The sequence below is a fragment of the Botrytis fragariae genome, assembly GCF_013461495.1.
Source record: "Botrytis fragariae strain BVB16 chromosome Unknown tig00000161, whole genome shotgun sequence".
NCBI lineage: Eukaryota > Fungi > Ascomycota > Leotiomycetes > Helotiales > Sclerotiniaceae > Botrytis > Botrytis fragariae.
The window spans coordinates 1,320,597-1,336,055 of record NW_023500998.1 but is presented as its reverse complement, the minus strand read 5'-3'; the positions used below and the strand labels follow the sequence as shown (position 1 = coordinate 1,336,055).

At 44.0% G+C, this 15,459-nt stretch overlaps 5 protein-coding genes across 5 annotated transcripts; 2 read left to right on the top strand and 3 right to left on the bottom strand.

Moving 5' to 3' along the window:
- Nucleotides 1-571: 571 nt before the first annotated feature.
- On the top strand, nucleotides 572-1,354 carry Bfra_009586 (putative rnase h domain protein; the record flags this gene model as incomplete). The annotated part of the gene is made up of 1 exon (XM_037339927.1): nucleotides 572-1,354. The coding sequence occupies one exon, from the start codon at nucleotides 572-574 to the stop codon at nucleotides 1,352-1,354; it is 783 nt and encodes a 260-aa protein (XP_037189977.1).
- A 245-nt stretch (nucleotides 1,355-1,599) lies between these two features.
- Bfra_009585 (putative adenosine deaminase protein) lies at nucleotides 1,600-2,063 on the bottom strand (the record flags this gene model as incomplete). Its single annotated transcript, XM_037339926.1, has 2 exons — nucleotides 1,600-1,654; nucleotides 1,765-2,063. 2 exons carry the CDS (start codon nucleotides 2,061-2,063, stop codon nucleotides 1,600-1,602), a joined length of 354 nt encoding a protein of 117 aa, XP_037189976.1.
- A 590-nt stretch (nucleotides 2,064-2,653) lies between these two features.
- On the top strand, nucleotides 2,654-5,524 carry Bfra_009584 (putative nonselective cation channel protein; the record flags this gene model as incomplete). The annotated part of the gene is made up of 5 exons (XM_037339925.1): nucleotides 2,654-2,958; nucleotides 3,016-3,044; nucleotides 3,103-3,204; nucleotides 3,467-4,109; nucleotides 4,168-5,524. 5 exons carry the CDS (start codon nucleotides 2,654-2,656, stop codon nucleotides 5,522-5,524), a joined length of 2,436 nt encoding a protein of 811 aa, XP_037189975.1.
- A 2,836-nt stretch (nucleotides 5,525-8,360) lies between these two features.
- On the bottom strand, nucleotides 8,361-10,256 carry Bfra_009583 (uncharacterized protein; the record flags this gene model as incomplete). Its single annotated transcript, XM_037339924.1, has 1 exon — nucleotides 8,361-10,256. The coding sequence occupies one exon, from the start codon at nucleotides 10,254-10,256 to the stop codon at nucleotides 8,361-8,363; it is 1,896 nt and encodes a 631-aa protein (XP_037189974.1).
- Nucleotides 10,257-10,753: 497 nt separating this feature from the next.
- On the bottom strand, nucleotides 10,754-13,976 carry Bfra_009582 (putative cutinase transcription factor 1 alpha protein; the record flags this gene model as incomplete). Its single annotated transcript, XM_037339923.1, has 6 exons — nucleotides 10,754-10,942; nucleotides 11,004-11,205; nucleotides 11,271-13,514; nucleotides 13,562-13,628; nucleotides 13,753-13,777; nucleotides 13,834-13,976. The coding sequence occupies 6 exons, from the start codon at nucleotides 13,974-13,976 to the stop codon at nucleotides 10,879-10,881; spliced, it is 2,745 nt and encodes a 914-aa protein (XP_037189973.1). The 3' UTR covers nucleotides 10,754-10,878.
- Nucleotides 13,977-15,459: the final 1,483 nt, after the last annotated feature.

Here is a 15,459-nt window from a genome sequence, read left to right as displayed (position 1 = left end):
TGGCTATGTACCGGCAAAGGTACGGGGTGTTGCATGGGATACTATTATTTGTATGTTGTTTAAGAGTACGTACCTTGTGCACCACACTAGAAGGAGTAATTTCGGAGAGTAACCTTTGTCATCGACTAAAGGAATGCAAGATAGTTCTTACAAGAGTCCATCTTTTGTTCTCAATTGTTGATTATCCTTTCCTCTCTGTTTTACACTTTTTCTCGTCCCCTTCAACCTTGTCTCATCCCCCAAACACAAACTTTCCAATTCATTTACATGCCATGAGTTCAAAAATTCATCTGGATACTGTAATGAAGTGAGCCGGAAAAAAACTGCTGATCAATGGAAGCACCAGCAGTAAAGCGTACTCCCGTCCATTCTGCTGCAACACGAGGCCACGGACAAACACGCACAACACAAACTTCTTCATCTTACATTTAAATCATGAATTGATCACATAAATTCCTGCATATAAACTGTGGTGTGGTCCTTTCTTTTGATTTTTCTATTAAAAAAAGCCGGGAATATCCTCCCATTTGCGAAACACAGTCTACATCCCAATTGAATTATTGGTGTCATCATGGCAGACGGAATTGAGGGTTCGGGGGCGTCTGGCCCTCCTGAATACCAGGTATTCGATCCACGCAGTGCTTTCACGTTGTTCTCTCCCCCGGAAACCGACGAGCCCACTGGCTCCCTCGAGCGTAACCTTGAATCGGACCCTATTCCTATCATCAGAAGATTCTACCCTCCCCTGCCCACTGACACCCCTAGTATGCTTTTCAACTCCGCTCACCGTTTCATCCGCCGCACTAATCCCCACGAAATACTAATTTACGCCGATGGTTCCTGTCTATCCAATGGTCTCGCCGGATCCCGCGCCGGTTGTGGCTTCGTTATCTCCCCTCACCATAAGCTTGGTTTCAGACTCGAAAATTATGGGCCAACCGGGGAACTCTACCCCCAAACCAGCAATCGCGCCGAACTGCGTGCCGTGGTTGCTGCCCTCGAATATCGCATCTGGCAAGGCGATAGCTTTGGGGCCTGGACCCGTCTCATCATCGCTACCGACTCTGAATATGTGGTTCTTGGCGCCACTGAGCGAATCAATCTTTGGATTCAGCGGGGCTGGCGTACCAGCACGGGAAGTGCGGTCATGAATCAGGATTTGTGGAAGCGACTGATATATCATATCAAGAAAGCGGCTCGGCCTGTGAGGTTTTCGGGTCCTCCTCACGGGACTGCGGTGGCATTTTGGAAAATTCCGAGGGAGTGGAATGGGGAGGCGGACGCCGAGGCGAGGAGAGGAGCTCAGTTGGAGCAGAGGCAGGAATTTCAGGTGATGAGTGGGATGATGGTTTGATCTTTTGCGGCAGAGAACTAGACCCTGCATTTTGGCGGTGTAATGAATACCATTTAACTAATTAATTTTTCACAAATCAACATCTAAGTATAAAGATGTATTATAAGAAACGCTCGTCACATGCTGCTATGATGTTTCTATATGCCGGCTAGTAACTATCTCACAAGACGCTCTAGAAATCGGGTTTAGATTTGGATCGGGTAAGAGATTGATTGCTGTATATTCCGTGACATGATTCGAAAATTTCAAAAGTCCTCCAGTTTATAAACCTCATAGCTCACTTCTTCGTACGGGTGTGTCCTGTTCTCTAGAATTAGCCTTATCTTCTGCTAAAACTCTCGCCATTCCCTTCTTCGCTTCTCCTTAAATTCCACGTCTTCTTCTAATGAACAACTAAACATGAAACTCACCTCTTCAATGCCTCAACTGCCTTCCTTGTAACTTCCTCCCCGGTACACAAAATATGCACTAAAACCTCCTCCGTTCGTTCCAACACTCCTACTTTGCCTGTGTGAGGCACAGCTCCCTTTTCTGCTACTGGTAAAAACTGTCCGAACCCTGGGATTTCAAAACAAACTTTGATGTATTTCCCATCGGCGTACACTCCACCGCCCACAGCAAATATGGCGTCTTTTGTCGCGGAGAGGTGAGATGGGAGGACGCGATAGACAAGCTTGTAGCGTGTTTGAGAGTTCGAGGAGGTGGACATCTTCAATTTTGATTTGGAGAGCTGAGATGAGATAGGATATGATAGAGTGAGATTGATAGGATTTTGGAATAAATGCAACAAAGGAATAGATTTATATTTACCTACATACTTTCTGCAGCGAATTTATCATTTTCTTATCATCAATTCAACTATCACCGAACAATAAACATTTTAACGGCGATTCATGAATATTTCTTCAAATCTATTACACATAATAAATCTATTCTGCGCTATCTCTGACGCACCCCACAAAGTGGTTTATATAGCACGAGTAAAATACCACAGCGTCGGTATCGATGCATCCAAGAAAAAGGAAACTTTCAATTCATTCATTTAATTCGCTCATCTTATCCTCGCCGCTTAAAGCCTGCAATCCTTATCGTACCTCTTACCATTCAACATCTAGTCAATCTTCCCTGAGCCACCTCCTTATCTCTACCTCACACACCTTGCGTCATGCTATAAATTCATTAAACAGCGCTGGATCCTAGACTTCCAAGAATTTGTATTATCAATAAATACTACCCGGTACCTAAACTCCTTACCATATTCCTCGTCCCAAAGTCTGGGCATGGTCTGATGAAGGGATAATGGGTCAAGCATCTTCTACCTCTCCTATCTCTCCTAGAACTACGACGCTTCCTAGAAATTATCGTGGAAGTTCACGTGAGAATGAGAATGAGAGATTTATCAGTACGGAGACGACACAGTTGTTGACACCGGATCCGGAGGAGGATATTGAGGGTGACGCGGATGTGAGGAGTGGAAGTGGAAATAGGAGCATGGTTATAGGGAGACATGATGGCCATGCGTGTTATCATCCTCATGCCATTGGAGATATATGTTATCCCCAAGATGAATTTGGGGATTTGCCGGTTTATAAGACAATTCATCGGTTTGTCTCCCCGTCTATCTAAATCTGCGCTGGAGAATGATACTGATAAAATATTAGGATAAGGAGAGATATTATCTCGGCGATTGGTAAGTTTGATCAAACGGTGAGATAGGGAAGTGAGACTTCGACTAACAGGAAAGACAGATGATCCATATAGCTTGGAACAATTGAGGGATCCGAGGTTGAATGTATCAGTTGTGAGACCATTGGTAGATAAGCTGTATGATTTGGATGATTTGTCAGTTGGTATGTTACTGTTTTGTTATACTTATTCTTATTCTTATTAGATCACTTTGAAGGTTGGGGGAATGAGTGCTAGTACTTTTCCTAGTGATTAGAACAACAACCAGTAGAAGGACATTTGGAAATCTTTGATAAGACGGTAAAATATGGGCGATGTTCTGAGTAGTTCTCAAAGAGCACATTTGTTCATACCATGAGCACTTCATAAAGTCTTTATTCTTTCTTCCAGATTTATTCCTGCCTTCGAATACTAATAATCTCCAAGTCTATTGTCTTCTCGTCAACAAAACACAGTTCCAACGTGAACAATTGGCTCTACCCCATCAACAGAGCATTTGCACCACGCGTGCTCATCTATGCGAAATAGTTGCCAATCGAGTTCTGCGCCGTTTCCACGAAGATCATACTGGCTCAGAAGGGTTGCTTCTTCTGTCTCGCATTCTCGTAGGAGGTTTCGATCCATTTCAAGGTGCTCCAAACAATGTCATCCAAGAAAGCAGCAACTTTGGTTGGGCTGCCAAGTCCCGTACAGGCGCCAATCGAAGATTGCCAGCCTTAGAAATTGCCATTATTTCTCAAAGCAAAGCTTTTCTTAGTTCGTCGGCTTGCCAAAAAGTAATAAGCGCAATATACGAGGGTAGAATCATATACACTCCAACGGCGTTCATGGATATCTTACCTGATCACTACAAGAATAAACCAATTTCGTTGTACAATCCAAGAGAGGCGCCATTGTTCAACCAATATAGACTTATAGTTCCTCGTACGAGGAATTATTTGGAAGTTTGCCACTTTCTGCTGCTGCTGGTTTTCTATTTGTATGTCATGGCAGATCGTGATCCAGCTACATTTGGTGGGATGGAATTGTTATTCATTGTTTATACATCGGGTTGGTCTTTGGATCAATTGTAAGTTTTCTAAAACATTCCAGTGGAATCTGGTAGTCCTTATTAACGCCGATCACAGTTGCTCTATACTTGAACACGGATGGCACGTATACACCCAGAATCTGTGGTCCTTCCTTGATGTTACTTTCGCCGCGATCTTTGGAATTTATCTCGCGCTACGCTTCAAAGGCTGGCACACTGATAACGTTGGCACTGGCCAACAAGCACTAGATGTCCTCGCCTTGGGAGCTCCTGTCCTTGTTCCACGCCTAGCGTTCAATCTTATGTCCGAAAACATGCTTTTCATTTCTCTCCGGGCTATGATGCGCGATTTCACTGTACTCACGATCCTTGCTGTTTGGTGCTTTGCTGGATTCCTGCTCTCTATGATTTGGCTCGGAAATGGAATCCATGAGCCAATAACAGTTTCTAAATGGATGCTCTGGATATGGTTTGGACTCGATGGTACAGGCATCACAACATCTGCTCAATTCCATTGGCTCCTCGGTCCGATCCTCATGGTCACTTTCGCATTCCTAGGCAACACCCTCTTCCTTACCATCCTCGTCTCCATGCTTTCAACAACGTTCTCGACCATTGTCTCAAATGCTACCGCAGAAATCCAATTCCGTCGCGCCGTTCTTACCCTCGAAGGCGTAAAATCAGACTCCCTATTCGCCTATTTTCCACCCTTCAATATCCTTGCCCTCTTCGTCCTCATGCCTCTAAAATTCGTCCTAACACCACGCTGGTTCCACAAGATTAACGTAGCAGCCGTGCGTTTCCTCAATGCTCCCCTACTACTCCTCATCGGCTATCTCGAACGACGTCAATTGTGGGCCGGCCCCCGTCGTCAAAAAGAAGCAGAACAACTACCCCGTCTCCCACATCGTCCTCGACTTTGGGATTTTTCCAGAGGCTTTAGCGTTCACGGTGACCTACAAGCAGTATTCGATGCGGAGCCTCCGAGTGATATCGCGGATGAGATTGGAATAGAATCTGACAACGATGTTCGACGCGATCGGAATGTTTTCGAAAATGACTTTGCGCGAGAATTCAATGGGTCGACGAAATCAAAACCAAAATCTGGACAAAACCCAGTTAATCCGAGAGAACACATGAAGAGAAGAGATACCGCTAATAGCGCTAAAAGAATTAGAAGAGATTCGGTGGCTCCATTCGCGGGAATGACTATACCGAAACATTTGAGGGATTTGTTGAATGAGGGGAGTAGTGATGAAGAAGGTGAAGATATCAAAGGAAGGTTAGAGAAACTTGAGCAATGTATGGGGAGGGTAGAAGGGCTATTAGGGAGATTGTGTAGAGAATTGGATGGAAAGAGTGTAGAAGGTGAAGGTGAAGAAGGAGATGTAGGAGGAGATGGAACATTGAGTGATTTAGATACGAGTGTGGCGGTGGAATTTTCAGATGAGTAGATTCAGGGTGAGATGGGTGTTATAAATTTGAGTGGCGAGGCATAAATGGGTGGTTGTATCAAATTGATTTACATGCATAAAATAGAGGTTGGGATGGTAGCTTTTTTTTTTGTCTGTTGGTTAGCATAGCGAAGCGAGTTAAATTGAGAACCTAGTAAAGTTGTTATTCTAGCTTTGAGATTGAATGAATATACATATACGCATACATACATACTATTTACCACAATTCTCAAGTACACTTCATGCTATTATGTGTCCCGATCAACAAGTAATTGGTGAATAACAGCATAGCTCGAGCAATCAAGATTCCTCGTACGCCGCCTAGAGTGTACCATATTCATCCAAATAATTCCAAACAAATATCCACTAGCGTCTTTCATATATTCCCTCGCACCTCTACTCTGATACATAATATTACTTGCTTAATAAATATGTACAATCCATCAATACATACCGCTCGCTAGCTGATCCACTCACAGCCCAAACCCGAACCCAAGTAGACCTTCGAATACCAACTATGTGAATTTTCAGATATACAAACAAACTTAGTAAAACCCATTACCATGGTCAATTCTCATCAGAACATGTTCGCTAAACTTCTCAAAAGAGTTAAATAGTTTAGTAAATCGATTACTGGTCTTTCTGTTGCGTTATTGTATATCTAATCGATACCTAAGTAGTAGTGTGGTTGGTATACTATCTATCAGTTAGTATATTTACTAGCTTGGGTGTTATCCCAGAAACCTAGTCGAACGAAGGATTATGATAGCTATGCTATGAGAAAGGGGATACGTACGTACCTACCTATAAGATATACAACGAAACTTCGTCGGGCCATCAAGTTCTCGCAAATATGCGGACGTAGCGTACCGACCAGACTGATGAGTAGGTGATTGAATATACAGATTGAGTCTACAGGTAATATTCATTCATGAGAAGTATTGGTTCAGAGGGGGAATATGAAGAATGGAAAGAAGTAAATATATATATATATATGATATTCTCATCTGGGATATTCCTCATTTCGAAAACTGAGATGAGAATTATGTAGACTTCCAAACCTGGACTCGAAGGGATATGCAATATAGTCGTGTATTAACGTATCCGTGTGATCCAAATTGACTGCATGACTGATGACTTAGAGTCGATTAGACGTTTCAGACATGCAACTGAAGTGACGTAACCTGACTGGGCTATCGTCTGAAGGGTTCTAGTATTTTATATCCTAGAGGATCGGAGAACGACAAATATACTATAATTCTTTCATGAAAAAAAAAGACGATTCTTCATCACGGAGATAACATACTTCTTTCAAAAGAAAGACGACCTCAGCCAATTACTACTAAACAGTTATCCTGATAGCTACGCAGCCTCAGATAAAATTCACCACAACTCACACAAATAATAGCCATGAACAGGTGTATCTCATACCCTCCTCTAGTCTATCACTTATAAGTGAGTCAAGACAAAAGCAGGTGATCATTCGCTCATACCCCCTCACGTAAGAGTTCAGGGGCTGGAAAGAGGGTTATATAAGACTCCCCAATTCTCAAATTCACCCTATCCATCAACTTACAGATGCGTCGAGTGCAGGATAAAATTTACTTTTCCAAAGTTTGACAAATTAACAAGTACGTGTGTGTGTATAGTCTCGTAATTTGATTTCATAATCGAATCTCTCATTTTTTTCCCTCGGACTCTACGAACTCATCTTAACTCTTCAGCATAATGCCCATTCTATATGACAGTGTAAATCGGACTACAACGACAACACAAAATAAAACATCAGCGTAGAACAGCAACCTGGACATTGATCCTCAAGACCAAGATCTCGCGCCCACTTTGATCCCATCAAAAACCTGACTATACCAACTTAGGTACCCACCAATACATATCAGACACACAAAATCCGACTCGCCTCCCACATGATGTTGCACAGAAGTCAGCTTGGTATCCATAGTCCGCCATCACAAGAGCCTCACACACTATATAAAGCTTGAGAAAGAGGTAGAACTCCCTCATGACGCATTCCCCCCTCACCACCCAAAGAAAGGACCATGTGCCCAGACTATTATACCTCTCAAAAAGTGAATTAAACTCTTCACCTCACGCTCCTACTCTACCCACATACTTAAGTAACCTACGAATAAGAAAGTGACCGAGCCCGCAAAGCTGCGGACGCAAAACATCCACGAATAATCCTCAATCAATCAACAAATCCATGATTCATCAAAAAATTCCCCAAAAATTATTCGTTCTAATAAACACACTATTCTCGTACTCATCTTGAATATAACATATGATGAATACGATGAGATTAAATTCGCACATACATATGGTACATTCAACTTTCCCGTAGATGATATTTTATGAAACACTCGAGTTGAACACCCTCAACCCCCCTCAATACAGCAAGGGTTTCCCACTCCATCTCCATCCGCCTACTCAAAATCAAGCTCTACCCCCTTCCTTTTCTAATACCTCCTACCGCCAACTCTCCAACTGCACGCACAAATTCGAAGAGAAACACAAACACAAACACAAGCACAAGCACACATACATATTCAGCATCTAGCATCTAGCATTCCACCCACCAACACACCAGAAATGGAAAGGAGCTAGAATTCAAAAGATTCAACATTTCCCATTTCCCATTCAACTAAGAAAAAAAAAAGAAAACGAAAAACGCCTTCCCCAATGCGCCCTCACTTCTATATAGTGTTTAACCATGCAATCTCTCTTCAGAGGTACGCTTGACAATGCCTGCCTGCCTGCTTGTCTGCCTATCCCCAAAATACAACACAACTTAAATCAATAATTCCATACAGCAACAAATTTAATCCTTCTTTCCCCCCTTAACACCTCTCCCTCTCACTGCACCCTCTAAATCTTCTCTCCCAGAAGTTCCGCTTCTATTTAATGAACTATTCCTCAATTTACCCGGCGAAAGCTCAAAGCCCCTACCGTCATCACTGCCAGTCCCATCTAACAATTCTATAAGATCACCAGGTCCATCCGTCGATGTACCGCCTCCATTTGGTGTCCCCGGATTTTTGACAGCCAATCTTCTAACCCAACCTTCAATCGCCGCTGCTGCGTTTTCTAGACCAATTCCAGAGCCCCCCAAATTACTAGGCGTAACCGATCCGCTTGCAGGACTATATGACCCTTCAGCAATACTTGCGAGTTCATCTCTGAATCCAAAAGGGATTTCGGATTCGAGAATTGAGGAAGAAGGTAGAGAATCGATTGTGATTCCGGGTATATGTTTTCTCGCCCATGTATTTAAGGGATCCTGTCCAGGTCCAGGAGTCGTGACACTCTTCCCCAACGTTCCTACGCCGCCAGGTCCCCGAAGCCATCCTAGTCGATCCGCGGCTTCACCTACACTTTCTCGACGGGACCGGTTAGCCGATCCAATCGGAGGGAAATAGCTTCCGCCGGTAGGTTGAGAAGGTCGAGGTCCCAAATTACTCGGTCTTCGAGAAGTCGTGCTTGCAGGGCTACTAACTTGTTCGCCTGAAGACCCGCGCGGAAGGTCATAAGAGGCACGAGGGGTAGATGTGATAGAATTTGTAGCCTGACTCTTTCTTCGCCGTGGGGGGAAATACCCGAGGGTTCTCCTAGGCATACGTGCAATTTCAACTGGCTTAGAATTTGGAGATGAATCAAGTAGAACCCATCGTACATGTTCCCATGGATTTTCTTCCGGTCGCTCTGTCGGTGTCTCCGATCTGGGTGGCCATACTTCTGGGGCATCCTCCAAACTCGGCGTTGGAGCAAGTAAATCAATCCCTTGGCTCAGAACCTGAGATGGGTCACAAGGACGCCCTTTGATTGCACAAGCATCTACTGGTAGTACAACCACTTGTCGAGTTTGTATAGAGTCGTTTGGCCAAAATCTATTGGCTTTTCGAAATACCATAGGCTGACAATTATATCGTAATATAACTCCCGCAAGCGTATCCTCTTTTTGCACATGGTGTATATAGACCAGCGCATCACCCTCGTCATCTTGTGTTCTAGTTGTAGCCTCATCCATGGACGTCCTCCGTTTGTAATTTCCATTTGTATCAATTGCCCCATTTAGATCCGTGTGATTTTCGAGAAGTCTCGTCATTCTTTGTGTCCGTAAAGCTGCATCTCTTTCCGACTGACTCCCCGAGCCAATAACAGCTTCATTCCTCTTCTTTTGTTCTGCGGGTCCCCATGCACCATGAGGTAGCTCAAACAACTTCTTCACGGAGCTATCTTTCCTTCTAGCTTTGGGTCTATCCAAGCTGACTGTTTTCCTCGCACTACCTTCACCCTCATCTGTTACTAAATCCCCCAAATCACCTAGCACCGAACTCGCAAGTCCCTGTAATGTACTCCAAGAATTCGACCACCCACTACCCCATGCTCCAGCATTCCCTGGTCCAATTTTCTGGTCTCCTCTCCCCACCGCAGATGTTCCTAAAGCACTTTCGGCGGATTGAGCGCCATTATCGCCTACCCTCCTTGAAGGATGTCTTGAAGGGATTGGGCTTACTCCTCTGGCACTTCCACCAGGACTGCTCCCCCTACTGCTTGTTGTGCTCACCAATTCTTGTTCAGTACTAATCAGTCTTCTATTTCTCGGTCGTATCGTAGAGGAGGTTGCTGCACTGGAATCGCTGAATCGTGTTTCGTTGTCACTATATAATCGCGATTGCTTCGAGGTTATCGCGGCTGTTCGTGACGATTGTGACATGGTTGTTTCGCGGGCCGTCCGCACTGGACACTTGCGTTCATGAGAGCATTCGTCGTTTTTGATTAAATTTGTTTGCGATCATTCGATCACTCAATTACTAGGCGTCGAATTGTAGTGGAAATTACTCGTGTCAGTCATGAAGTACACTTGGCTTCCTTGGGGATAATAGTCGCGGGAACGGACGTTCCAGATTATACTACTAAGTTTGGGCTACCGTGTTCGTCATCCGTAGTAGCATTTATAGTGTATTTATTATGTATCGGAACGCAGGGCACGTGGGGAATCCGCATTTAAGACACAATACCCACCACAAAGACTTTCCCGAGATTTGGTTGTAATTTCTTATATTTTGATTATTTGCTGGGAATGTTTGATTTTGTGTGTTACTAGTATCAAAATAATGTATTTCTGAGACATTGACTTCGATAAGTTTCATTCCCTGTCCATTACGTGGGTTCTAGAAGGCTTATAATACAGCAGCATGAGCTACACCTACACGCTCCATGACTATTTTTTAAGTACTCGAGGAAAGAGCTCATCGAGAACCACGCCAAGCAAGTCTTTGCTCATAAGTAGTAACCGGCCGGTTTCCTTTTCCATATCCAAATCCTTCCAAGAAGAATCAAGCGAGTGGGACATCGCCATTCATACCAGTTAAATCCCCGTTAATTCCAAAAAATTGAAACCTAAATATCACTATGTCAGTACACTAACCGAGACTTGCACGGTTTAGTATAGTAGACTTACCAATCTTCAACATTTAAAGTTGTAGGAACCGCTTGTGCAGAACTATTACTCCAGGTATCACTAGGACTTTGGCCTTGAGGCTCATGCATTGGCTGCTCAAAGCCTTGCTGCCACATACCTTGGCCCATATTATAATTAGGAGGAACTCCAGTTGGAAGCATTCCACCGCCTTGTATTGGACTACCACTCATTCCAGGTTGGCCTCGTTGCATGCGTTGAGGCAATTGATTTGATTGATTCTGATTTGGGATTGGGGCTGAGGTGCACCTAAATGAGGCATGAGATTTGGATCAAGGTTGGGATGACTTGGTGGGGAGAATTGAATGTTATTCAAACTAGGACCACCTTCAGGGAACAACTGATCTGGTTGAAAGTTTTCCCAGAGAGATTGTGATATGTTTGGGGAGTTTCTAGTAACAAGATAGAGATCCGGGGGCGTAGCCGGGACGGAGTATGAGGGGTTGAAAGGTGTGGGCGGACGTGTATGAGGACGAGAATTAGAACCTCCCATAAAGGTATCTCGATTCTGACGCTGATTTGGTGATGTAATAGGTGGTGGCGCAGGCATCGATGATGAATTATAACCTTGACTTGGTGTTTGTGGTCTGGACCTCTCGTACGATTCCTGTGGCGCAGGTCCACTACCCACAGCAAAATCCAGTGACATATCGTCATATTTTCTCTTTTGTGATTCATTCTTAGCGTGATTAAGGCCCTCGCTAATGCTCTGTACCATACGTTTATGTCGTTTTCCAGCAGCTTTCTGGAGACGTTCCTCAAGAACCTTATTTCCCAAGATGGACTCAAATAGTGTGTAAACCATCTTAGCCACGAGCCAAACTCTTGATACATCCTTCAAGCCATTCATACAGACTCGCATTCGCTCCTGGGTAGCTGCAACGATGGATGGCACTGAGGATCGCATTTGATAAACATGCATAATCAATGCAGAGAATAAACTGTACACGATAAATGCTGGACAGTATCGAAGCTCATCATGTGCCGATAAGTTCTCAATGATGGAGGTAATCATTCCTGCAGCTTGAAATGCGATAGTTCGAGATGGATATACATTTTCCTCATAATTACCTCTCTGTGTAGTAGCGGGTGGCATATGCGCTCTATGTAACAAGCAGAGTGTTGTATAGTAATTTGAATGTAATAAGGCTGCCCAAAATTGATGTCGAGGCATTTCCCAATATACCTCCTTAGGACAATGAGACAACCAATCTGCCAATGCCATATCACTGTGGGTGAGGTCGATCGCATTTTGCCGTCGAGCTTTTGAAGCTACGCTATACTGCTGTGAGAGAACCAATCCCATAATTTCGCAAAGCTTCACATATTGAAGGAAAAATTGGACATGCACAGGATCTTGGACGAATTCGGCGGGGTGATCGGTCTCATCTTCGACGAAATCATCCTCACTAACCATCTCCACATCGGAGTCATCGGTATTTATATGCACAGGGCGGCCAAGAGCAACGGCAACCGATCGGTCACGGGTAAATAGCGTCCACCAGATTCGCTTCCAGAGCCTCTTGTCGGCTTTGCTGAGCGCAGAACCTTCAACGCTCCTATGCATGCCTGAACCTTGTGCTACAATTGTCGCAACCCTGCTCCAATAAAATACGTTCTTCGTTACATCTTCTGGTCCCTCCCAATACCATCCCATCAAGACCAAAGCTTGTACAATAGTAACTCTATCATCTTCATAGTTCGCGTCGTAAAGTGCTTTCGCACGCTTGTAAAATGTCAAGGCAGCGGGAGTCGTAGATCCATTAGCATCCATTAATTGGGGATTTGTACAGACCCTGGATCCAGCCAGGAGGATAGCCTGCAGTAGTAAAAGCGAAGGAGGATTTTTCGCATCGCGATATTGCCTCATGAATCTGTTCCGATTGATTACAGGTACAATTGGAGCAACCCATTTGAAATATGCATCTACCAGTTCATCACAAAGAGACCTAGGAGGGAGCAAAAATGCTCCCCGTTGATGTAGGATATCAATTTCCACATTATCCAATTCCGTCAGCCTCGCCCTAGATCCTCTAATATTCTCTGGTAAAGGATAATGTACAACATCCGCGTTGCCATGTCGGTCGTGTACGAGGAGTGTCAAATTCGACGATTCTCCTAGATATGCTACTCTTCCTGCCTCCTTTATGGGCGCTCTGGTGAATTTAGGCTTCATAAATTGAGCGTAGGTAGTTTCGTCACTATCCCGCTGACGAGCCTGAGCTTCAGTGAGAGAAGTCGTAGGTGTTCCATCTTGAGTGTTATAGCCGATCGAGGTCCTGGTAGTTTGGGTACTTGGGGAATCATTGTTCTGAGGTGATCGTTCGTCAATTGTTTCTCCTCGGTCGCTACCCTCGTCAGCTGCAAGCCCTTCAGAGACCCGAGGTAATTTATACCTATCAGAATCTTTGTTTTTGTTATTTGTCTTCTTGCGTTTCGGCGTTGGGATCTTGCATTCTATGGAGAAGGCGACGCAATTCGTGCAAGGCACCCCTAGACTCGCAGCATCACATCGTACCTATCGACCCATTAATACATACTCGAAGCTGCACGACAATGCGACGGCGCAATAATTTTGCGTAACATTACCTTTCGAGCGTGGCATGTCTACAAATTGTTGTTAGCAAATGTTTGTTGATATTCCAAATTCCTCCACAATCACAATCACAATCTGGTCCTCGGACCGAGGCATCAAATTGGATGGATAAGAAATGGAACGATATTTACATACTTGGCAAGCTCGTGAAGCTCGTTGTCTTCATCCCCAAATTGTCAGCGCATTCGTGATATCGGAGAATACATTCCATCATACCTTCTAAATGAAGCATGTCCCGGAAGCTGCGAGCTAGGTGCAGCATTTGAACCAGCAGGAGCTTGACTACTCATTTGAGGCGCTGGAGCAGAATATTGGTTCGAGGAACCTGAACCATCTGCGGATATTTCGTTTGAGGCCATAGTAGCCGGTATTTTCTAATGCTCTTTGATCATGCGAATTAATAATTGCCTATCAATTTCCCCAATGGTATTGTCGCCGGATTGAATTGAATAGCTGGGGAAAAGAGTGCGTGAGGTGTTGGTGGAAAGTTGGATGATTGTGAAATTGGATTGAATTGGATTGAATTGAATTGATAAATCTGGGCTTCTCGGTACGGGGGCTATTTTTACAGATTTTCGGGACTTGAGTAGAGAGAGGGTCAAGAGAGGGTACTGCAAAGTGTAAAACTGCCTACAAGAAGAAGGTCATGGTTGGTCATGTGGGGTTAAATTGCCCAGTGGAATCGATTTTAAGGTACGAACCATGATCTGCGAAAAAAAGTATGGATCTATCCTCTCCGTTTTCCGTCTTCCGTTTGCGCTGTGAAATTCATTCAATGGGATTCGTTCGATTCGATTGAATATAACAACAATTCTTTCTTATGTGGTCTTTGTCAAGGTCAGCGCGATATGTTGTTCTGATGTATAATCATCAAATATCCATAGCACCATCATGTTGTTATGTGTTGCACATGTCATGCACTACATACATCCAGAGCATAGCCAGCCACCACTCTCTCCTCAAGGCGGGTTGGATACAATACTGAGATTGATTAGCCTACTAGCTATTCCAAATAAGGTTCCTCGGACTCGATGTGAAAAAAGAAAACACGCGACACTTCTTTGCTCCACTCATTCTACGCACATCATCGTTGATAGTTGATAGTAGATAGTAGATAGAGTGAAAACGCTCGACCTCGAAGCCCTGTGGAATCTTCTACACATGATGATGAAATTGTAAATCACTTATGCAGAATATATTAGCCGCGCAGAGAAAGTCCCTTTTCTCGTCTAGCGATTTCAATATATCATTATACATCTCATATCAATTGCACAATTAGCAACACTTTTACTTTTATCTTTTTGCTGCTATTATTACTAGGTACTATTAAATACTACAAAATGTTCGATATCAATCTGAATCATCTAATGTGATATTTCATCCAATTTGAATTTCAATTCCAATTCCAATTCCAATTCCAATTCCCAATACCAATACCGCTCCAAGTATCCATCTAACATCAACACCCATCCTCCTCCACAAACGCCAAATCATTACCCCTCTAGCTAATTACTTTCGCTTCCCTTATTAAACTAGTAACATCTCCCCATACTTCATACTTCCTTCCCACTTCCCACTTCCCACTTCACACACCATCCAACCCACCACGCACTAACTCCAGACCCGCCCGATACATCCATCACTTCCCTACCCCTAACCACCCATCACTAGCCACCTACCCAGTAACCACGAATACTTCCCGGAACACATCCTCCATCCATCCCCTCACCCCGTCCACTTACCCCATCACCCCGCAATTCCTCATGTGGCATATGCACCCCAGATAGTACCCGTGCTATTGTTCAACCCCAGTATTCACCAATACAATACGATATGTGTAAG